This window comes from Scomber japonicus, chromosome 9 (genome assembly GCF_027409825.1).
Source record: "Scomber japonicus isolate fScoJap1 chromosome 9, fScoJap1.pri, whole genome shotgun sequence".
NCBI classification, from domain to species: Eukaryota; Metazoa; Chordata; class Actinopteri; order Scombriformes; family Scombridae; genus Scomber; species Scomber japonicus.
In genome coordinates, this window is record NC_070586.1 from 21,732,313 (window position 1) to 21,757,382 (window position 25,070).

General features: G+C 42.4%; 1 protein-coding gene across 1 annotated transcript; it reads right to left on the reverse strand.

The window, feature by feature from the left end:
• Positions 1-3,251: 3,251 nt before the first annotated feature.
• Positions 3,252-23,220, reverse strand: gas2l1 (growth arrest-specific 2 like 1). The gene is made up of 5 exons (XM_053325702.1): positions 22,498-23,220; positions 12,873-12,980; positions 8,484-8,580; positions 7,170-7,479; positions 3,252-5,337 (listed from the first exon to the last, which is right to left on the reverse strand). Exons 1-5 carry the CDS (start codon positions 23,188-23,190, stop codon positions 3,252-3,254), a joined length of 3,294 nt encoding a protein of 1,097 aa, XP_053181677.1. The 5' UTR covers positions 23,191-23,220.
• Positions 23,221-25,070: the final 1,850 nt, after the last annotated feature.

Genomic DNA, 25,070 nt, shown 5'->3' on the forward strand with positions numbered 1-25,070 from the left:
ACACTAAAATAAATGGCAATTCACTTTAACAGCTATAAAACCGTTATAATGTAAAATTATGAAATGGTCATCCAGTCAGGTTGAAAGTAGTACCAGTGTTACTAAAATTACTGGTGTAAATACACTGGTAATACTGTAAGTCATATCTTTCCAACATATAACTATTTAAGAGGGAGGCAGCATTTCTGCTCTATACATTATACATCAGGACAGGGTGGGGTTTCTGGCAGTTTTATTTTTTTAACATTAGACTGCAACATCTGCATTAAGAGATTATCCATACTGGTCTACTGAACAAACTGGATTATTAGACATCTTATGCACCGATTTGATTTTGTCCAAGTATACCAAGTTCAACATCACTGCTCATGAAGAATAATATAATGTTTTTATCCACATCCACATTCAGGCTTTCCCCTGACAAGTACAGCACCCCGCCCCACCCCACCCCACCACTCCCCAAATAGATCAGATCTAATTCAAAGGAAAACATTTATTACAAGAACAATTTGACAGAATTTTCAACCTCAAAAAACAGTGAAATGTTGCAGTATTGCTATTTCATACATACAAATGCCACAATGTCAAGCAACCTGTACATTTAACTGAAGTTTTAGTGGAAAATAATATTAGCAAACAAGAAATTTTCTGATCATGAACATTCTGATTGTGTTGATTGGGGGTAGAGAGAAGGAGAGAGAGTTTTCTAAAATTGTTATGATTGTTGTAACCCAAAGTCATGGTCACAGATCACATAGCTGGTAGACTTCTAAAACAACAAAAAACACCAGTTTGTCAAAATGAAAATGTCTTAAATTAAGCCAAAAACAAATTCACACTTAAAATTGTACATTTAAAATATGTAAAACACATTAACATGTAATATCTCATCCCATAAGTGAAATAAGTTATCAGCTACATATTGGGTCAACATAGCTATAACTTTACTGATGCTGATTGAGTTTTGCAAAACAGCCCAAATATATTGTGTTTGTCTGTTGATTTACTCCAGTTGTAAACAGGAAACATTTCTAATGGATAATGTGTCTTCACAGTATGTGAAGACAAAGGAAGTATGTATGCTGTTGAGTAAAAATGAATAATATTACAATGCATGATGTTTGTACATGTTGGACACCACCTCATTCGGATTTCCCTCAACACTTACAGTTCACTTGCAGTACTTGGGACACAGTTGCCACTTGAGTCTACTGAGACTTAATTGTATAAATAAATAAATAGGACCGACATCACACCCTTCTTTACTCCAGTTCTGTACATACGTTCATATAGTATGTACACAAAGATACACACAGTCTTTTTTTGCCCATTCACAGTGCCCTGCAATAAGATTGTATCTGCAAATTTTGCTTTTTTAAACTGATATTGTCTCCACATTGTAAGATGTCAAGAAATAGGGGCCTTTGGGCAAAGCATCAATTATCAATTGATAACAATTCTTTCTTCTATATTTTTTTTAAAGGAATAAGGCTTCTGCAGGGCACTGACACTACAATTCACACTTTCCACTTTCAAATAGCCATAGCCTGTTAAATACCAAAAACAGAATTACTGTAGCTGGAGTCTGGCCTCTCATACTGATGGTGACTGTACAAGAGTTTCACAAGAGAACCTTAATATCCAGTTACAGTTTCTATTATTCATGCACTATTGCACACATGCAAACACTCTAGTAAACGCTTTCCTCTATCCATCTAACTTCACCTTATCATACCATTGTAATTAACTTTACATCAATTAGCACCAGAACATGTAATTCCAAAAGTATGGAAGAGTGGGTTCTGTGTCAAGAAAACAGTATTTCTGTTTATTTTGATGACATTTTTTCCCTTAGCCACTAGATGTCACCATAGTTTGTGGCATCTCTTTAAAATCCATTTGGTAAGCAGGTCATCTTGTTTCTTGAGTTTCAAAACAACTAATAGGATTCATAGGCAATAAATTATATATCTTTAGCATGAATTGTACATTTACATCAAGTACATTTATAATTAAAATTGGCAACGTTCCTCACTTTTCACCACATTCACATTCAATTTTTCTGATTTCTATCTCCACAAACTGTTAAAGATGGCAATGTAGTGTTATCGAATAGATCTTAGTGATGTTAAGCAAAAACATTCAAAAACTAACCTGTGAATTAATTTTAAGGCAAAGGGAATTGTGAAGGCATTTTTAACACCAATATTGCATAGCTAAGGCCGCACAGAACTTAATAGAGCAAATATGTACATTATATTGTATATTCAATGCCCTTTTACATATAACCCATCCACATCTCTCAGTGGGCACATACACATGTATTTACACATTCATTCTCTTAAGCATTTGACTTCCGCACATGTATATTTAGCATTTGTATTCCAGAGTACAGTTTGGTCTGAGGGAGAGCGCTCAACATTTCCGTTTCAGTGACAATGACACAAAGCAATATAACCTTCACTGATCCAAAATATTTCAACACTTAAAAAGAAGAAATAACTATAACATGTTTTACTGCATTAAACATAATCTTGAAAACCTGTAACACATTTTTAAACAAACATTATTTATCTCCACTACGTGAATTGGTTGTGAAAAGGTGACATCGTACACACATAACAGCAGAGCACTGTACAGAGATTGGTAGTACATGTAGTGTTCTTTAAGTGAGAGCAAGGATGGGCATATTTTTGTCTATGTTGCCTATTAGTATATTGTAAATATGTGTATAATGAAGACCACTAATGTGGAGAGACTGAAAATATCAGTCCTTACGCCAGTATTTTGACTATCAAGGCTGTGACATACCACAAGAGGGAGCCAATCCATCTGACTAAGGTTTAGTGTTCACACTGTTTGTAGAGTTGCAGCTTGAAATCCCTGGCACTTAACCATGCCCCTCAGTAGGGAAAATGGCAGCACATATGCTCTCTCTCTCTATCGCTCTGCAGTTGCATCAACCACAAGAATTTCACAAGAAAAACACCTTATGATTGGCAAAATTGCCCCCTTGCACACATTAAAATTACAGTAAAAGTAATATTAAAGACCATTCCTTTGGTAATAAATAATTTGGCTTGAGTGCAAAATAAAAGCAATGTGAACCCCCTGAAGTTATTCAGGGGAGAGACTAAGTGAAAAAAATGAGTGTTTGACATGCAATGAGAACAGTCTATAGCCCAGTCTTTTTTTTTACACAGTAGTCAACGTTCATGACAACTCCCTGTGTCATACCCATCAGTTCTAAGCTACATCCAAGCTTCAGTGTCCAAGCTCCCTGACTGTCCAGGGAAGGCGCAATCTTTGCTGCCCATGGCTGGAGAACGTGGTTGAGGATGAATCATATCTGCAAAGGCCTGGTGCAGGCTTTTGCATGTGGCTGGGCGACCAGTTGAACGGGAGCTCTGAGGGGACAGCGGTGGGGTGTGGCAGGGTGAAAGGGTGTCATTAGCCTGCAGATCTCTGTAGCTGACCGGGGTGGGGATGCGTGAGGGGCTGTTTTCTGGTCTGTTGTCAATACGAGGCCTAATCCTGGATCTCAGTTTGTGCTTTGAGATAGTGTTTACCCTGTCAGTCTTCTTTTGCCCTTTCTTAGTCTGCAGCACTTCTCCGTCTGCATCCCCGTTGGCCAGGGGTGAAGATGGTGGGGGGGATTCGGAGCGGGATTCGCTCAGACTGAAGCACATTGAAGAGTTTTCACTGGAGGAATCCTGGAAGGAGCAGTCCTCAGAGGGGGGAAGGGGGATAGGTAACGGACAAGCATCTGGGGGTGGGAGGTCATCACTGCCGTCACCATTTTCCAAGTCATATGGTAAGTTTGGCTGGTGATTCTCCAGAGGAACATCACCTTCATGCCCTGTGCCCCAACCAAGCTGACCCTGTTGGCCTGTAAGCAACCCTGTAGGAGGGCAACACCCATGGTCTCCATTCATATTCCTACAGTGGAAAGCAGGTTGTGAAGGGACCTGATTCATCAGTCTGTTAGACTCAGAGTCTCCATGACCAGACAGGGAAAAAAGATGTTCCCTCTCCTCCATGGAGCTAGAGATGGCTGGGAGCTTCTTGAGACCCCCTCCACGATCCCCCCAGTGTTCAGGTTCTCCTTGACCAAAGTTGTGTGGTCCTCCAAAGTTGTGTCCGTAAAGTAAATTCAAGGGGTCCTCCAGTGAGAAGTGACGAGGATTAGTTCTCTTGGATTCCCTGAGCTCAGGAAGAGTTCCTATCTTCGGCCCTACGTTCTGGGAGGAGGTGGAGGAGTTAGAGGATGAATAAGCAGAGTCAGTGACATTAGGATCAGTGGGTGCTGGCGCTGGATGTGGTCCAGCTCCCTGCAGGGTCACTCCTCCAGGGGCTCTACTAGACACTCCTTTAGCCTGCTGTGTATTAGCAAGGAATTCAGCCTCAAAGCTGCGATATAGGTCCTGCTCCTTCTGGGCGTCTAGTGTTGGCAGCATTTGGAAGCCACAGCCTACTCCTTCCTCCTCCAGCTCCTGGCGCTCCACGCCAGACCAGTTCCTATGATGGCCTCGCCCAGTAGAACGAGGGCCATGTGATGTTCGAGGAGAGCGGGCAGTGTGATGATGAGCGTTACGGGGAGATGAGTGTGGAGAACGTCGACCTCCAGAGGTGACTGGGGGCAGCAGCCTGCCTTTCCCTATGGATGGTGAGCGGGGGGCAGGGGGTCTGGGAGTAGTTATGGTCTTCTTACTGGGGCTGCTGTTGTTGGTTTGGATTCCTTTAATAGGTGAGTTGGCGCATGAAGATGACTGCCTCTTGGTGAACCCACCACTCACTCTAGGGGAGGATGGGGGCAGTTGTTTGGCCCGAGAATCCTGAGAGTGTCTGTCTGAGGGTGGAGGCTGAGGGTCTCTGTAGCAGGAAGCAGGCCCCGGGCTGGCATCGCTGGACCGTGTACGGTTCTGTAACTTACTCTGGCTGTGGGAACGTGGAGCATGAAGTCTTCTTGGGCCTTCATTTCCAAGCGAGCGGCCCCTCTCTGTGCGGGGGGTCCGTGCGCCATCAGGGGATCCTTGTGGTGGGTTAGGTTTGAGCATTGGAGCAAGTGTGGGACGTTCCCGAGACTGGCTGCGTGCACGGGGCAGTGAGGGACGCATAGATGGTGTCTGATTTCCAGCTCCAGGCCTCTCTATAATATGCTTGCCTTCCTTGCGATTGACAAGTAGGATGACCTCTTCACCGGAGTGGCGTGAAGTACCACCAAGAGAGTACCGTCCTCCTCCTCCCCCTCCTCCCCCTCCTCCCTTAGAGGAGGCTGTAGAGGAGTCACTGTCTCCAGACAGACGTCTTGTAACTGGCAACATTGTCTCCTTATTCCTACAACATATGGAAGACAGAAAAAGTAATTTATATTTACAATAATATCACACAATTAAAAAAATGTTTCTCACAATTTATACTCATATTTGTACACAGTTGGGACACTGGCACCATATTGCTGCTGACTCAGCTCTCAAGTGAGCAACAGATTTGTAGTAAATGTTATCATCCATCAAAGCATGAGGTGACCTCTACTGTGCAATGTGGAGTCTTTGTCTTCCAACCTGCCATTGTTGCACACACAGTCTAACTGACCTAAGGCTTGGTGTTTCTTGGAACAGTGGACAGTGACAGCCAGGGGGATTATAGGCAAGTTGAGAGCAAGTGGGGGCAGGATTAGCAGTCCTGCAGATTTTCTTACCAAACACACAACACTGCAGTTTCGCAGCTAGACACCACTCCACTGTCACGCACCAGTGAGACCATCAGATTTAACCATGTAATCAGCTACTAGAGGCTTGCTTACAGGAAGAGCAGATAGATTTGATGAGTTAAGATCAACAGAGTGTATACAAGTAAATCAAATATTAAAAGCCAATAAATTTAGCTATTTTTTGACTACGTATGTTCATTATAGGTGTACTCCAATATATATTTTATATGTAGATTAAAGAAATAACATTTAGTCTATTTCTCAACTGATCACAGTTAGGTTCACTGGCCAGTTTCAACCCATGGTTCACAAATATTTCTGCTGTAACTACACTTTTTACAGAATCATTGTATTATAGTTGTTATCTAGTGTCCAAGACCCTTCAGCCAATTTAGGAAGGATATCAGGTCCCATTCTGGTGCTTTGAATTTTGGTGGTAAGGCTACACTTTTATTTTCATTTAGATCATGAACTATACCATTAATTCATGTTTGATTACACTAAACTTCTAAAGTAAAGCATAGATTATTTATATATATTGACATGGTAATTGGTACACATGGAGACCACCTGTTGACCTACTTCCCCAGTTAGCTGGGAACAGTTGTCTAGGGATAGTTATCAGATTAGAGTTCATCTAGTCTGGCGCACTTGAAAAGAGATGCCCCACCCACACAGGGTTAATTCCAATGAGCTGTTGCCTTGACGTCTGGTCTGAGCCATCGCTCAATACAGAAATGAGCTACACATTGGATAGAAGCCAAAGTAAACCACCAATCCGCTCCTAATTGTGTTGAACAATGGCACCTTCACATTCTGACATATAGGGAAGGTATGCGACCAACTAATCCTTTTTCCAACTTCATGAAGAGCATAAAAAGATCTCATTCTCTCTACATGTCATATATGCCACAACCCCATCACTGATATGCCACTTCAAAAGTACATCAGAGAAAACTGATGTGTGAGTAATTTATCACTGCCTTCATACTGATGCAGACCATCTGTTTTCCACTGGCAAGAGAGGAAAGTCCTGAGCAACAGATCTCACAATCACAGATATGTTTAGGCAGTTGATTCAATAGTCTAATTAACTGAATGAAAGTAGAATAGGCAAGAGTGCTGAGAAAGGAGAGTTTAGTAAACATGTTTAATTTTTACCTTGTCGCCACTAGGAGGTGCTATATGAGGCATATTTATCAGGGCAAAGTCACCTGAGATTAGATAAATCTGCTCTGGTCTAATCTGTGGTTTCCTGGTATGTGTATTTGTTGTGTATATGTCAAACTCTTTGTTTGTCTGTGTGTCTGTCTGTCCATCCGTGGGCACAAAAGAGCAAGTGGCAGAAACTAAGCAGGCCACCCCTGCCAGGCTACTTGTGAGAGATTAATCTCTTATCATGGTAACACACTATCCACACACTTATCTGCACACTTGTGTAGGTACACACACTCACCTGAGAGGATTAAAGTGGCGGGGTTCTGAGCGGTCTCGTGGCGGCCGTGGGAGTAGAGTACGTGCTGCATTGGAGTCAACCTCAGTGGGGACAGAAGGGTTCTGAGAGCGGCCTGTCCGTGTGGAAGAGGAAGATGCACATGGAGCAGAGGGGGGCTCCAGGGAGCGCCTGTCAGGGGGTTTGTAAGGTGCGATGCCTTCATTTCGCCAGTGTGGACCTGGGCTAGTAGAGCGGGATGAGTGGGCACTCGAGGACTTGCTCTGGCCTCCCTGACCTTGGCCACTGGCTTTAGCCTGGTGGTAGCGGTGGGCTGGGTTGACAAATGGTAACATGTGGTTAAGTCAGACTTCTAACCAACATTGTTTGAAAGCCTGTATAAACACCTGCAGAATCACCAAGGATTAAAATAATGAAGAGAGGTCCAGTAATACATCATAGCTATCAACGTCAATACTATAAAGTGTTAAAATAGCAGCAGTAGTTATGATAAGTTGTTGTTTCCCTTGGCCAGGGATATGGACCATTCCTAGTATTTATGAAACTAGCTAATCATAAAAATTGTGATGATCCCACCATTTTGGGAGAACATTTATAGTACACAAAGGGTCTGTTACCATAATCACTTAATACTGTATGATCTTCAACATGACCTCTCGTGATTAGAAATGCAACAGCAATTATGATTTCAGCTAGTGTCAGCTGTCCACCAGACAGCCAGCCCCTGACTCATCACTTCAGCAGCAGTTTGGATCCACTGATAAGGAAAGATGGTCTCACCCAACATATTTATGTTCTTGTACCACTGTGATGCTAATCAAAGTGAATGTTAACACTGAATTGTCACGACAGGTGTCCAGTTTATAAGCACAAACTAGTCTTTGTTTTTAGATGGTTACTATACAGATGTGTTGTACAATCAGGTAAAGTACAGGCTCAGAATGACAGCACATTTCCATTACAAAACTGTATCCTTTTCCAGACTTATATTTCTTGGCTCAATGGAATATTGGCCAGGGGTCACAATGACATAAACAGACTGTTTCTGGGTGACATAACAATGCCAAATCAGTGAACTGCACAAATCTGAATACATGAAATGAAAGAATTCAGAACTGCATGCATTACAGTCATATGTCTGCTATGTCTGATCAACAAACTGTATTTCCCCAGTGTCAGTGCTCCTAATCTGAACATAGTACATCAGATGTGAATAATTTGTTTGTAATCATAAATTCATCATGAATTATACAACACAAAGACACAGCAATGAAGTTGTTTTGTAAGAGACAGACGTGGAATAGGAAGTGACCTCACCAAAAGCAGCACAGCGACACGGGTCATGCTTGTCCAAATAGTGCTCTAATGTGTCCCAGCCTCCTCCAACACGTACCATCACATGAGTACGAAGGACCTGATGGAAGAAAACAAGGCATCAGTGGCTCAAAAGAAAGTAACACAGACTTTCATGCACAAGTAAAATGACAAAACCTTTTGATACCCTGCAATACCACACACACTGCACAAGTCAATAGATATGCAAATTCCACAAATGGGACAGCTTGCTGAAGGCTGACCGACCCTCAGTGTTACGTAACATCTAGATGCACCCCTGCCTGTGCCTCTCCCTCCCCTACACCTCCCCCTTCTCCCACATCTCCCCCAGCTGCTGCCATTATGAGGGCTGTTCATTGCCATGCCAACTCACAATTAAACAGAGAACGATAGCATAATAAAGAGCCAAAGTGCTGTGAAAGACTCTTTTTTGGCCTCTCTCATGCCTCTCAGCTGGCGTCCCCATGTTTTCAGAGGGTAGCAGTGTGAATTAGCATTGTAACAACTCACCCCTGCTGTCCTCTCTGAGTTTTCTGTTATCGGGGAGGGAAGCAGGGAGAAGAGGGGGCCTGGTTAGCCATAACAGAGGGGGGTTGGTGGATATGACACTTCCTACTCTCCTCTGCTCTTTGAGGTACACACATACACAACATCAGACCAAAGAGCCACACTCCCTCCAGGCAGAAGCTGCCTTAACTGAGGCAGCACACTTCGCCTGATGTGACAGCCCAGTGGATGCATCCCCTTGCCTTGGGTTGTGTAACAGGGTCTGCCAGCCACATGTTTTAAAGGTTGTACCCGTGTCTCTGAGGGCAGGCAAGGCAAAGTCATAACGGTACATCTGTGTGGGCTGGCACAGAGTTTATTTCCACCAAGTCACATGTGGCATGATGTCTCATCAATGGGTCCCTGACCATGCTTTGAGAGAGGCCACAGACATGGTGTGCACACCAAAGTCTGACCCCACCTTCCCTCAAACACAATCCCTGCCAATCCACTGCAAGTCTTTTCATCTGCCTTGCTCTGCTCCCCTACTGCATCAAATCCGTCAAAAAAGCTGATCTGCTTATCTCTATCAGACCTGAGAATATAAACTGCTTACTCTCCATTGCTCTGGCCTAAATACTCTCACGTTTACCTCAGCCAATTAGTTTCTGGATAGTGTTTACAGTGATACAGGTGCTGTTGTGACATGTATACTTCTTCATATCTCCATATAACAAATGTATTATAGTTTCTACATTTGGACCCTAGGCGGACTAATGGGCATCCAAATAAAATGGTTAAATGGAAGAAAAAAAGTGTAACTGGAGTGGGTTACTTGCATAAAAATAAATTGAATTATGAAGGGTAATTAATTCCTAGCTTATTCAGTTCACTTTTGTCATAGTATTGTATTGCTCTGATAACACAACTAAATATTAAATGTTGGTGAGCATCAGAGCAGAATTAAGAGAAAAGCACATGGGCATTACATTATTCAGCCATCCCAATTTATTTTTGGACCTACACTTGATTCAGTAATTTCTGTATCCAACAAGCTCATCTCATATGGCCTATTTTATACATGATAATGCTGTAGCTCTACTGAAGAGTCTGACGAGGCTGAATAGATGTCTAGGGACCATGTTCCACTTCAGATCTGCAGTTCAGCTGCCTGATTTCCCAGCCACTGAAGGGGTATCACAGTCTTCACCAGTGTAGAAAGACCCAATCCCAGTTTCTATGGCAACATGGAACAGAGAGACATCTTGTGATCATAGTATGGGTGTGCTGAACCAATTTTTGGTTCAGTTTTGTTGGTCAAAACAAAAATATTGCTCACTGTTCATTTCAGCTGTAGGCATCTCCTCCCCGTAAGGGGTGATCTCTCTGGGGACAAAGACACCTTATTTACTCCCCCCTCTGTTCATACATACGCCCATTTGCTTTCTCTACTTCATCCCCTCGTTTAGCCCAAGAGGCTTGTCAGAGGTTTGGCAGCTGAATAGGGGTTTGTTGGCTTTCAAGGCGGCTGCCCGCTTCCTCCCCTCAGAAGAATAAGGGAAGTGTGTTGGCCGCACTTGTAGCTGATTGGGCATATGCATAATCACTGTCATCCTCAGTGAGGAATCAGGAGAGGGTGGCGACAGTATGAAGAGAGCTAATCTGACAAGTCAAAGGCTCCCAGACACAAACACATGCACACACACACACACACACACACACACACACACACACACACACACACACACACACACACACACAAGGTCCATCCCCAAACAGGCACATTTAAATATGTCTACCACATTTAAAATGGCTGATGTTACAGGAAAACATATGAAGACTTATGAAGACCAAACACAGTCCATATTAAGACTGGACAAAAATAAGGGGGGGTAGAGGAGTCAGAAAAGGAAGAAGGGCATGTTTTTGTTTAGCTTTTTGCTGAGAGAAAAGAAAGTGAGCAGATACACATTTTTTCCTTCTCACACCAAATTTACATAAAGCATTACCCTGTGGGATTCAATTAATGAAGACAAAGTAATCGCAAATTATGTGTTTAGAGTGCACAGTCAGTTATAAAGCTTTGCCGTGTGGAGAGGGCAACAGTCCTGTCTCTGCTTCAGGGTTTTATTTTTCCTATGAGTGGGGGACACTGGGGAGGTGTCCTGCTTTTTAAAAAGTGAAATATATGATTGAAACTCCTTCCCCAGCCCATTAACTTTTATACAGCCCATAACAATTTGTGCTGCTAAGTTCAGTACACGACAGCTCACTCTGAAGAAAAGAAGCTGTGCCATGGTAACATTTTAACATATAGTATGTATCACATCTCTCTATCTGGACAAAGCGGTGCTGCTCAAAGTGAAGAAATATTGCCATTACGGACAGCCAGGCAGACCTATCCTGTAAATGCAGGCAACTTGGAATGCCATCTGAAGAGTCCATTAATCTGGCTGCGGTACATTTTAGGTAACTGAGACCAAATCGATCCTCTCCAGCCTTCCTATCCAGTCCTGTGAGACCCGATGAGGGTACAGCTCTTACACTGTAACTGAGACAAACAGTGCAGCAGAAACAGGCTCCAGCCAAGATAAGGGCCAACTCAGGAAATGACCTAAAACTCTATTTGTGTCTGACTGGAAAAATACAGTCCTGGAAGGGGGCCAAATGAAAGCAGTTTGTAAACACTCAAGAGGGACATAAATGAAAATGCTGCTACACGTACTGATGCAGCAGAGCAGCCGAGTTTATCTGTTCATACCTAACCCTGTTCTTCTTGAAACAACATATGATGCCATATGCCAGCACTGTATGGTTCCCTGCAATTACTGCAGGCCTCACAGTCTTCTGCACTATGTGCCAAAGTATACTGTGTGTGTACAGATGAGCACATGTAATAAAACGGTCTTAAAAGGATAATTACAGGTGATTCATATGTTTAGTCATTGTTTCTATTGATTGGGATAACCTTGACCTCAAGAGTGATTGCTGCAATCTGGAAACATGAGATGTAAAGCAATCATACAGTTTAGTCAAATAAACCATTAAACCAATAAAACCATTTTATTTGGGAGGTAAAACTGAAACTGGGCTTAACTGAAATCGTAATAATCTCTCATTATATAAGTTCACTGTGTGTGCACATTTACAGAATATAATGCTTGAAAGTTCAATCAGGCAACAAACAGGAGGCACAAGCACACCCATAAATTCTTTCATTCCCAATTTTTCTTTTATTCTATGTGAACATGACAATGTTTCAACCACAAATGTTCCTCTTTGGAAACAACATAGAAGTCTGTAGGTACAAATTAAACCAGGAAGGCGGCCTGTAAACTGGGAAGAATGTTTATAGAAGACTGTGTGTTTTCTTGTCAAAATATTTCTCACCTGGGGGTTCATGTAGAAGTAGAACCTGTATAATCATCTTACTGCTTTTGTTTCTTGTGGTATCAGACTTCATCTATAACAATGTCACTGTGTTCCGAGATCTCAGCAATTAACTTCTTAACTTCTTAAAGGTGCAAGTGATGTATGGTGTGCATGGAGCTTTGTTCTTCCATTTGATATATTTATATTTGAATAAGCCTATTCAGAGGAAGCTTTAGTTAATATTACAGATATTAATTCTGACACATTCAAAAGGACATTAAAATAACTTAATTTGAGTGAATATTCATAATAAGAGTGATGAACAGCCAAAGCAGCAATGCAGGTGATCAAAACATCTTGTACTGAACATTTTCACTGACAAAATATTATTATTATTTTACCATATATTACACTGCACCCATGCCTATAAAAAAATAAGAGTAGGCATAACTCATGGTTCACAGTGAAAGGCAATTCTATTTGATGTCAAGGTTTATAGTGGTGAGGGCCTACCCTGATGAAGATCAATGCGCTGGAGTCCCCGACTTTGTACTTCCCCTCTGACACCTTGATCATAGGAAACTGAGCTGGACAGGAACACCGGCCCAGAATCTCACGCACCTGAAAATAACAAAACATGAGAACACACATCAGAGAGGAACTTCACTGTGACCTCTTCCTGTTCTTCAGGTCAGTGCGCCTGCAGGTTTCATGTTTAGTCACATATCTGTTTCTGTGAGTAAAGCCCTGCTATGTGTCAACAACACAGTGACTGTATGTCATGGAGTGAGAAATGAGCAGTCTTGGCCTCCTGCGCGCATGAGGGTGTTGGAGTGAGTGTGCGTCATCTTCCTGCCAACTTTGCTCTCCATAGTTTGCTTCACACCTCTCTCTAACCACACTACAAGTCCTGCTTCAACTCATTTCTTGAGAACATTTTGGTTATTCAGTACACCACAAAAAGTCCCAGAAAAATACATATGTGGATGTGCTAATGAATACTCTCCAACTTAGCTCTCTCAGCCTTTACATGACATTGTTTCTGTTCGTGACATCATGATCTGAGGAAAGAAAGAGCTCTGAAACCAGACTGGTGGTGATGATGTCAGCAGGACCTTGTGGTGCCAGCTGGATTTTGAATCAAGAGAGTCAGAGGCGGTGCCCTTGCTGTGGTTGGGGTTGCTTATTAAGCAGACACAACTGCAGGGTGGAGTTAGATCCGCCTGTGCTACACAGGCCTGGGCTCTCGCAGGATTGGACAACTTTGATGTTTTTCTTGGCGTCTCCCTCAGACAAAGGCGTGTGCACACTTGTCTACCGGGAGACCAGGAGCGAGAGAAAGTAAAGCAACAAAGTGGACGTAGGAAAGCAGAGGAAGGGAAGAAGAATAAGTGCTCCATAACTGTGCAAAGGAAAACATGAATATGTACTGACATCCCCACCTGCAAAAAGTCATTTCAGGGAGGTCTGTTCTGGGGGGGGGCTTTGTGCTTTTACGTGCGACATTATTAGCAAGAAGTAAATTGAGAAAGTACGTTCTCAAAACCTTTAATACATCTTTTCCACCAAGCTGGAGCTGGTGCTGGTTTGGAGCCAGAGCCTGACTAAGCACTGGTTCTTTGCTTTTCCACCGCCAAAGCTCCAGCCCGGAGCCTCAGAACGGGAGCCAGAGCAAGCACCAACTCTTTGCTGGTCTAAAGCAAGAACCGATTACGTCAGCGGACTGGGGGCAGGGCTATCGTTTATTAGCTGGCTATCGGGGCTAACATTTATTAGCAGACTAGCAAGGTTAACATTCATTAGCTGACTAGCGTGGCATTTACAGAGGGTTAAAGATTTGTTGATTAAAAGTACTATTTTTATCCTTTTTTTGCCAGAGTTCTTCTTCTTCTTCTTCATTTCCGGCAGGCTAGATGCCTTGCACCATGTTGCTGCCTCTCACTGGTGAATCATGGAAGTGCTTGGATTAGCACCAACTGAACACTGGCTCTAGCACTAGCTCCGGACCAGCACTGGCTCCAGCTCGGTGGAAAAGGGGTATAAGTGATCAAATGGTGAGTCGGGGGTACATTTCAGGTCGTGACCTCCCACCCTTTGGCTGTTTAAAGTTCCTTTCATGCTGGCTACAGTACTTGAGGGATATTCTTGTTTATAGTGTATGTTAGCAGCATGGCCTACAACACCTATATTATGGTGTATTCAGAAGATTAAGGAGGCACCTTGTTATTTTCTTGAAATAGCACCCTTCTTTCTGCCTCATGCTAATTAAAGAGGGCGGAATCAGAGCTAAGCCTCGGCATCTCACCTGCCTCTCTGTTCTCCTCCTTACCTGCCACTACTGTTTAACCATGTTTCCTTCTCTCTCTCTCATCTTCTTTGTTTTCTATCAGCTTTTATTTTAAGTCCATGCACAGGCTGACCAGACTTATATTTGTCTTTGTTTTCTCTGTTTTGCTTACACTTCACTACATCTGCTTGCTCCCTCTCTTGCTCTCTGTCTCTGCGAGTCTCTGCTCTGTCACTCTGTCTTTCATTCTGTCAGTAGGTTGACGAGCCCTGTTTGGAAAAACCCTAGCCAGTGAGTTAATGGAAAGATTGCTATGGCAACAGACACACACATAGCCTTTCCCTTCCCTTTTTAACCGTACAGTTTGCCTTCTTATTTTCATTCTTGCTGTAGTAAAGCCCTTCAGTCCTCTCTTTCTCTCCTTAAAACACCTCCCCCAGAGCTGTTCAGCTGAGGTCATAAGTTTTCCCGCAGAGGGAAGGTGAAGAATTTTCAAGCTGTGTCTTATATACAACACTGAACAGGAAGCAGAGTTGAACCATGAAGTGTTATAATAATAATCTGATCAATAGCAGCCCTGACACTTCAGGTATTTACTCTGTGGGACCTGAAATGTGTGCGCTTCCCATGTCTTTGCTGTGCTAACAATGGATACACTCAGACTTACAGAAACCAAAACACACCCGCTATCACACACACCATGAGATAAAAGGGGAGGAGAAAGACAACGTCACTAAGGAAACATGCGGAAGTCAAGCTGGGACACTGCGAAAAACTCAGGGATGAATTATGGATGCATGCTAGTCACATGAGAGACGCTTTCAGTAAGAGCTGCAGATTTTAGAGAAGGAAAGAAAAGGAGAGAAAAAAACGAGCTGCAACTGAACAATTCACAGAACGCCCCTATACTGGAAATCTACTGCATCTATCTCAAGATAGGAATGCAGAGAAGTCTTTGCAAAACATTTTTATTTTCATTATGAGAGTCAGACTCAGATGTTCCCTTTGATTTAAGTTTCTAGATTTGTCTCCGTTTAACTTAAAGAACACATACTGTACTGTAGTTGTCTGGCCCACAACTCGGATAACGTCATATCTGCTCAGTGTGAGTCAACAATCCCTTTCCTTTCTAATTCCTTCCTGACTTGCAAACATCTAGAGGTCCATTCATGGAAGAGATAGGCTGAGGGCTGAGCAAACCCTGGGGATGAATGGAGGAAGTGGGAGGGGTAGAGATACAGATGTTTAGATTGTATTTCCCATTTTCTTTACTGATTTGTAATATGGAGTAACATGCTGAAGTCAGACTGCATCTTAATGTAATGTTATCATGACAAAGGAATGTACAAAGTTGCCAATATCATTCTACTGTAGTGAGAATATTTACAGTGGTATGAGTTCAGATTGAAGAACGAATCTGTCTGAGGTTATTGGTGGTAATTATGTGAATACACAAAATGTAGTTTTGTTTTTTAGTTATCTGGTTTTGTGGTTCAGGTTTTCAAACCAGGATCCAAATTTCATAAATGAACTGAGGGAAGCCACAGATCCATTTGCAAATATTTCTGATCTCCTCATGATTCAAAAAACAGGGCAACACAGTTTGCCTTGGTGCCTACATCAAACATAGGTGTGCTGGTTTGCTGTAGCTCATTTCATCACTGTCTGACAATAAAAACTGAAGATTATAACAACTCACTCCACAGGAATTTGCACAAGGCGTCTCCAGGATTTGTCTTCTGTGAGTGAATTGTAGAGTGGAGGGAGTTTACAACAGAATACACAGTGCTATTAAAGATTAAGAAAACTGAAGATTAGAAGATCATAAGGCACAGCATATGCACTTCTTTATATGTGAATTACATAAAAATGACAGAAGACTCTTCTCTTAACGTATCTTTATGCCTTCAGGATCTCCTGCCATGACTGGAAACTTCCCAAGATAACACAACTCCGCCATCAGATAAGCACAAAGAGACATGGAAACTAGGCCACAGGGGTCGCCTGCTTAGCAGGAGGGAGATTTTTTTGGAACTTGAGTGGTTATTGCTTCACCACCCACAAGTAACCATTCCTAAAGCCTGTGAACACACACTGAAAACAGCTCCAAAAGAGTCTATCCTCCTATTAAGCCTCTGATCTGACAGACTGCTTAAACAACTCCTCTGTAAATAACCATGGTCCATCTCATAAACATGGAACAGCCTCTTTGCACAAATTATCACTTTAACAACCTGGGGGGTGTATGGGAGGTGACGAATGACTGCATGAAATATAATTATGTTTTCTAATTAGGTAGGGCCTGTAGTCTGAGGGGAAGAACTGGAGAGATCATGGATGTACAAGTATTTAGACACCGTTAGCATGCTGGTCCAACAGGCCAGACCAGCAGAGACTTGACAGAAAAGGAGTTGGGTAAACACCTCGGGGTGAGGTATGTCACTCAGAAACCTTTCATGGAGAGAACATAGTAGATAGAGTGGTGTTATATTTTGGCACTGAACACATACAAAGAATAGACTGAATGGCCTTATTTGCTTTCTGGAAGGAGTTAAATTCGAAGACTGATACCACACTTTATGTCTTTATGGTAGATATAAGGATACTGCCAGCAGATGGTTAGCTTAGCTTAGCACAAAGACTGGAAACAGAGGGGAACAGCTAGCTTGGCTCTGTCTAGCAGTAAGAAAATAGTCCTTGGCCAGGAACAATAACTTCATGGAGTCTGAGCTGTGTTCCTGCCAATGCAGAACAGTGAATTACAATTTTTACAAACAAGATACACAATGTCATTAGAGGTGCTCATAGACAGAATTTGCCACCTTTGGAGACAAGCTGTTTCTCCTTGTTTTGAGTCTTTATGCGAAGCTAAGCACAACAGCTGTCTGCTGTGGCTTAATATTTCCTGTATAGACTTGGCAGTGGTACCTCTCAATTCATTAAGAAAGTCAACAAGCATAATTAACTATAACTATTCTTTTAATTGTTGCAGTAAAAATAAGGATAATAATATTCTTTCCTATCTTTTATAACCTGTGTTGTGTGTATGAAAAATGTAATCATACTAGCTCCAAGGCAGACCTCATCCACCACTTCAAGGAAACCATTTTCGAAAAATCAATGCCTGTCTTCTGGTCATATGACAAGCAGCTCATTGGGGACTGTGAGGTAATAGGAATCTAATGGACATCAAATGCTGTAATGTGAATACCTATTATCCATCTCCCTCAGTCAAACAGGAATGTAATCACTCTGTCCAGGAAGTTAGACATGAAGCCAGTGTCTAACTTATTTGCTGACTTCTTTCATTTGGGCTCAACAACCCTCCCCTTGCGACAGCCGAGATTAGAGGAATTAATGTCCTTCTGAGGTCTCTCGCCTCATTGTGACACTCCCCCACCTGAGACCAGCTTGAGGCTGCAGGCAGTGGCAGAAAATAGGCAGGCAACTCACGCAGACAGAAGCTTGTTCAGATAAACACCCAATTAAATGACACTCATGCAAACGATCACCTGATATCATCAAACGCTGCAATAAAGACATAAAGCGGGAATATGCAAAGTGCAGAGTCAGCCGTTTCCACTTGCACCTTCCTGCAATGAAATGTAGTAAGGAGGAGTGAGATATACTCTGTATTGTTGCTATGAAAAATCAACAGAAGAAAAGACCTTTACAATCCTAAACCCCTAAAATGATGGGTACATGTGACACAAGAAGAGGAAACACTGAAGGATGCCACGCTCTCTCAGCAAAGCGTGTGAGTGTCTCAATCCAAAGCATGACCTACTTTCCCCTTTTACTCTGGCTCCCTCTCTACTGTAGCTCTCCCTCCCAGAGTAACCTTCACTCCAGTCAGGTTTAATAGAGTGTACAGTAAAGTCACTCGCGGCACACAAGCCTTTGTCTAACCCCCCTTTTTTATTCCCTGAATGCAGGAGTTGGACCATAAGGTTAATGGTGCAATGTCCATACAGGCACATTATGTTCAATTCCCCTCTCTCTTTATCGCCCTGACCTGATGTTCTGCTGGTGTCTCCATGCAAAGTATTTGATTGAGATGACAGCCTTTGATTACCTCGTTGTCAACAGTGACAGAGTCAATTCATTTCCTCTCTTCCATGCTACCAACAAGACAGACTGTTCTGCTCTTTGCTTTATCATCTCCATTGTAGAGAGGTGGGGGATGGGAGCAAGGGCTTCCACATATATGAAATAACCAAGGTCTAAATGTTGAAGCCTGGGGTGAGAAGAGACATGAACCAGTTTATATGAGTGAACAGGAAGAAGGAAAGATGGCAAACAAATCACACCGACAAAGGTTGCAAAGCCCCCGTGTTCTTCAGTTGCCTGTTGTATAAGCTCAATTACTGTGGTGTATAGATGGAATAAACATGTGAACAATTAAAGTGCCCATTAAGGGGTCCATAAGTGCAATCTAAGTTATTATATGTATGCTACTTTACATGTGTTTTTATGACCAGGCCCAGGGCATAATTGTAAGACCTAGAAAATACACAAAAAGGTAATTTGTTTAGGTAGCTAACCATGTTTCATTGCCTTAGGCTGAAGTGAGCATATAGGAAAATACAGACTGAATCGAAGTCACCATCATAATCCCTCTCTAATGGTGATATGAGTAGTTTGAGAAAATCCTCTAATGCAAAGGATAAACATTATGTGGATATATACAGGAATTTAAACCAGCTGCTGCCCTTATACATCTCCAAGGGTAGGAAAAGAAAACATTTAGACATACATGTCCCTGAGTCAATCCATGCTAAAGGAAACGAGACGCTGCTTACTTCCTCAATAGTGTAAAGCATTTCCACTATGAGATGAGTAAGAGTGTATGAAGTGGCAGATCAGTGGGAGACACAGCGGTGAGTGTTTACAAAACAGCTTATTGTAACCAGGAAAGTGAACTGGATGTACAAAAGCTTTTATGTAAAGAAACTGTGATTGTATCTAGCAGGTAGTTAATGTGATATATCACCTGACTGCTTTAGGAGATGGCAGCAGCTGGACAAAGCGTAACAGTTAATAGTTGATGATTTGGCAATTGGATGATAAATGGACTGCTTACCAGTCATTTGACACACACATTCACACACTGATGGTAGAGGCTGCCATGCAAGGTGTCAACCTGCTTATCAGGAGTTTTTAGTCATCACACTAACACTAACACTCACATTTGGGAGCAATTTTAGGTTCAGTATCTTGTCCAAGTACATTTCATCATGCAGACTGGAGGACCTGAGGATTGAACTACCTACTACTTCTGATTAGTGTGCTACTGCTCTACCTACTGAGCCACATCCAGCTGTTTTCATTTACATTTACTGTGATTATTCAGTAGCCACGTCTTTAGGGTCAGTTACACTTAGAATGATCCTGCTGTGTGTACATACAATGTTACTACACTCATTAGAATAATGACATCTAATCCTATTATCACTACACTTGTATTGTCTTGAGCCTAACAACAAGATTAGTTTTATCATCCAACTACCAAACACTGTGTAGAAAAATAGACAGCTGCCAATCTAATTGAGATGCTACGAGCTGCACAAGAAACTAAATGCCAAAATTTTAAAAGATGAACTATACACAAAATTAAAGTTCAACTTGTTGTACAACCGTCTAAAATTTCCCACTTGACTTTTGTTCAGATATGCGGGAGACATCTCATGAATATGTTGATGAATAATGTATAATTAAAAAAAGCGTCACATGTATGAGCTTATGATTTTTATCAGATGTAAAATCATTAAAGGAAAAGAAGTTGTTGAGAAAAGCATCAAACCATCCTGTGAAATGAAATCCATCCAGCATGATGCAGGAAAGTTGCTCTGTCTGCAGGACTGATGGCAGTAGACACATAGTCTGGTATCACAGCTGTGGACCAATGAAACTAAGCCCTTGAACTATCCTCCTCTCCCTCTCTGACAAATACTCATGACCACTAGCAATGAGGTTTTCAGAAATTACGAGACACTAATCTCCTCTAAGGCTACTACATCAGACAGTACGACAAAGAAAAGTGTTTCATGAGTATCCTGCAGGATAAACTTGTGACTAATGTCACAAAGAACAGAGGAGCCCGTCGCCTTACAGCAAGAACCAAGTGAAGTGATTAAGCAGGCACTGGGTAAAAAATGTAGATTTCATTCTGAGTGTTTTCTTGTGTTTTCCAAGATATTAAGAGGCATTCAATTGAAATATATCTCACACAAGGTCTTGACCTCTTAATGAGAAATAAACCACAAATAGATGAATTCATTAGACAGGATGTGTTTGTACAACTTAGCAAACACTTGAGAGTAATAACTGACCATTTAGTTTCTGATGTGTGCTGTTCTGTGCAGCAATGCAACCAATTTTATAAGATAGACAGGGAGGATGAAGATTTTATACACCAAACACATGGTGATTGGGGCTTCCGAAATCAGTCAAAGCCAGTCAAAAGTGTCTGACCATCATTGTCTGATAGACGAGACTCTGGGTGTACTGTTAGCGAGAGTGTAGGGAGGGATGTGTCAGAGAAGGACAGAAAGACAGCTTTGTAGCTTTCCTGTGAGCTTTTTTGTCCCAAAATGCCATCAGCCTGTTTAATCCTAAGCGCTCAGTCATATGATTGAGCGTGTCCACTCAGACAGTCTGGATACATACAGCGCACATCCTCCTCCACATGCTCTCCTATTTCTGTCCACAGAGGTCACATTAGAACTGCTCTGCTCTGCTGCCTCAACAGCGTGAGTGTGACTCTCGACTGTCTCCCTCCTCCTCCTCCTCCTCCCTCTTGGCTGTCCCTCGCATCTTTGGTGTGAAAGACCGACATTGTTTTCCTCATCATCACGACAATATTAACTTCCCCCCCAAACTCGCCAGCCAAGCATGTGTTCTGTTGGTCTGTCTGCCTGGTCGTTAGCTTTGCTCTAATGAGATCTTTGCCACTCTCATGAACTTGTGTCAGCAGGCCCTAGAAAAGGTCAACCAGTTCAACAAAATGATTGACAGGCATTGATGGTTAAAATTCCAGACTTGGACCCCTTAATGTATAGCATTTTAGTAACCTTCAGTAAAGGACCTGCCTTCCCTGCAGTACGCTGTACTATTTCTGTTTGCTGTATTCTTGATGGACAAACTAAATGAAAAAGGTCATTTCTAGCACCGGTGATAATCATCCTGAATGCTGAGAGAAATGTTTCCATCTCTTGTAGAGGCTGAACTGACATTTCAACAAGAATGTAGGGAAAATGTCACTGTGTTGACCTCTTCAGACCTCTCCTGTGTGAGAGAGCAATAATTTGGCTGTCAAACACACACTGACCCTACAGGTGAGCAGGAATTTAACAGGTCACTCTAAAGCAAAGTTATGCAGAGACATATGCACACACACACACACACACACACACACACACACACACAAACATATCTCAGGTTATCTATATGGTGCAGGCCTGCTTCATAGCACTGACATGATATATTCAGTGGAGGTGCTTCATTTTTCGCAGGTTTGTGTTTTACTGTGGGAGAGATACTACAGGTCCTAAATTAACTGCTTTATATACTGTTTCGCAGCAGACAAAACATGCTGCATGTTTTAAGTCCTAGTCAAGGACAGGCGGTGAAAAACTGTGGGTAACTCACTGGATTGATATTTAGCCCTGAAACATGGCATTGTGTTGAGCAATGAAGGTTAAATTATGTGAAAACTGAGATGTGAGATCATCACACTATGACAAAGCATGACTACACTGTGATGATGTGATACAACTTGGGTCCTAGTGGTCACTCCTATACAATATAATTAAATCTTAGCTGAACTATCTATCCCATCTGGCAACTCACCAACTCATCCAAATTTCGCATGTCACATAAAACTCTCTTCGGCTGCCAGTAAGGCTCCGGATCAGCTTCATCCTCCACACTATGAACGCTCTCCTTCCGTTTGAAACACCTGCTGGGCGGGCTCTGCTCGACTGGCTGCCCTGCATCGATTTGCAGGCTCCCCTGGTCCCGGATCTCCTCTTCGATCTCCTCCTCCAACTGGATCAGCATGGGGGCCAACATGCCAAACTTGGAGCCACGACGCGCCACCTCAAGGAGACACAGAACAAAATTCTTCTCGTTGCATCTCTCCACTAAGTCGTTGGTCTCAAACATGAGGACGTCCTTGATCCAGAGCTCCTGCCTGCACCAGCTGATGAAATTGGACACATTATCCCGCGCCACAAACGAACCGGCGACCACATTGCGTGACTGAAAGCCAACATCTTTGGATGGCACCTTCATGGACTGTGCAGCTCCCGGGTATTCCATCTGGAAGTCATGGGCGGCGCGGTTTACGTTGTTGGCGTGCCGACAGAGGGCACAGCCCGACTCCAGCCCATCCATGAAGGTGTCCGCAGTGATATCTAGGTCGTATAGGGTGTTGAGCCATTCAGCCAGGTCCTCCTTCATGGCGTACAGGTATTCTTCACTGGATTTAAAAGGCCGAATACTCTTGGAGGCGGCCGATTGGATGTTGCTCTGATCAGCCATATTGTCGGATTATGTATCAATAAAGTCTACTTGATCATTCCCGAATGTCTCATTGCACAACTGCGCTCCAAAGCCTCAAGGGTAAAATACAGAGAAATAACCGTGTTGACGCACCCATGCCGATTTGCATGTGTGGTTTCTTATCGTAGCTCCTTGAAGCCAGGCTTTGTGTTGTCAGAGACATATTGGGATGCGGCGTGGCCGTGGCGCATGGATGCGTTTTCCGGATGTCTCTGTGAAACCCGTTTCCTTTAATGAGCGCATCGCCGGGTCCCGGAGAGAGTATGAAAACGGTTCAATCTGGGACGCCGATACACACCCATCCGACGACCGGTTAATCCAGCCGGTGGCCGGTGGATCCTCTTCCCCACAAAAATCCACGTGTCACCATGTCAATGTGTCTGAGTCGAATCAGCTCCTCAGCGGGGAAATCGCGACCACTGGGCAGCACCGAGTCTACAGCTCATCTTCACTGCAAAGAGGCTCAGCCCATGTTGCGCCGCCTCTTGCACTGAATATGTTGACCTGCTGTAGTTTAGACCAGCAGAGCGACTCGGTGGCACATCCCATTATAAGGGATAAACGCTCGGCAGTAGAGGAAAACTTAACCCCATCTTCACCATACAGTCAGAAGAAATACAGTTATCATACTTTTAAAACAGGATACTACAGACACACATAGCAGGCTGCGACCTAAGGTGTTGAGGTATGCAGATGTTTTTAAAAATAAGTCTGAATTAAAGTAACTGATTGATTTCCTGGTATTTCATCTGGTTCTGTTCATCAGTAATAATAACTGGTAATAAACTGGCAATCAGTGGTAGAAGATGTTTCCAAATCGTTCACTAAAGTGGCAAATCAACATTACTCAAAAATAATGTTAGAAGTAAAAAATCTTGCTTTCAAGATTTTAAATAAGTAATAAAGTGTTAATAAAAGTAAAAGTACTCCCCCAAAATACAGGATGGCCCCTTCCAGGGTGTTTTGTTATGATATGAAGGTAAGGCAAGGCAAGGCAGTTTTATTTATATAGTGCATTTCATACACAATGGCAACTCAATGTGCTTTACATAAAACAGAAAAACATGTAATTTGAGAAACTTAAAACAATTAACCCCCCCCCCCCCACCCCCCCCCCCCACACACACACACACACTAATAATAAAAACAAAGTACAGAAAAAATAGAAAGAGAGAAATAAAATACTAGAATAGAGCATTAAATATAAGATTGCAGCATAAAATAAAGATTTGCTTTAAAATCATTAAAAGGACATAGAGTGCAAATGAAAGATTAAAATGTAAAGTGCTTTAAAAGAGTTCAATCATAAGCACAGGAGAAGAGAAGAGTTTTTAAACCTGGATTTAAAAATGTTCACAGTTGGGGCTGATTTCAGTTCTGCTGGTAGTTTGTTCCAGTTGTGTAAAAGCTGCTTCACCATGTTTAGTTTGAACTCTGGGCTCAACTATCTGACCTGAGTCAGTAGATCTCAGAGCTCTACTGGGTTTATATTCTACTAACATATCATTCATGTATTCTGGACCTAAACCATTCAGTGATTTGTAGACCAGTAGCAGAACTTTAAAATCTAGCTGACTGGGAGCCAGTGTAAAGACTTTAGAACTGGAGTAATGTGCTCTGATCTCTTTGTTCTGGTTAAAACTCGAACTGCAGCTGTTTAATGCTATCCTTATTAAAAATACAGTGGAATATCAGTAATAAAAATAGACTGTAGGTATTAAATAGCATCAAATGTAACACAAAATGTACTTAGATACAATCTTTGAGTAAATGTACTTTGTTACTTTAAACCACTGCTGGTAATCACAAAATGGACAAAATGACAGAAATTAGTTTGATTGAATGTACCTGGTGTTAAT

Coding starts and splice junctions, on each gene's coding strand:
- gas2l1 (XM_053325702.1), bottom strand. CDS start 23,190: ATGGCTGATCAGAGCAACATCCAATCGGCCGCCTCCAAGAGTATTCGG. Junction 12,981..22,497: donor TGCGAAATTTGGATGAGTTG/GTGAGTTGCCAG, acceptor TGTTATTTTCAG/GTGCGTGAGATTCTGGGCCG. Junction 7,480..8,483: donor GTGTCGCTGTGCTGCTTTTG/GTGAGGTCACTT, acceptor TTGTCAACCCAG/CCCACCGCTACCACCAGGCT.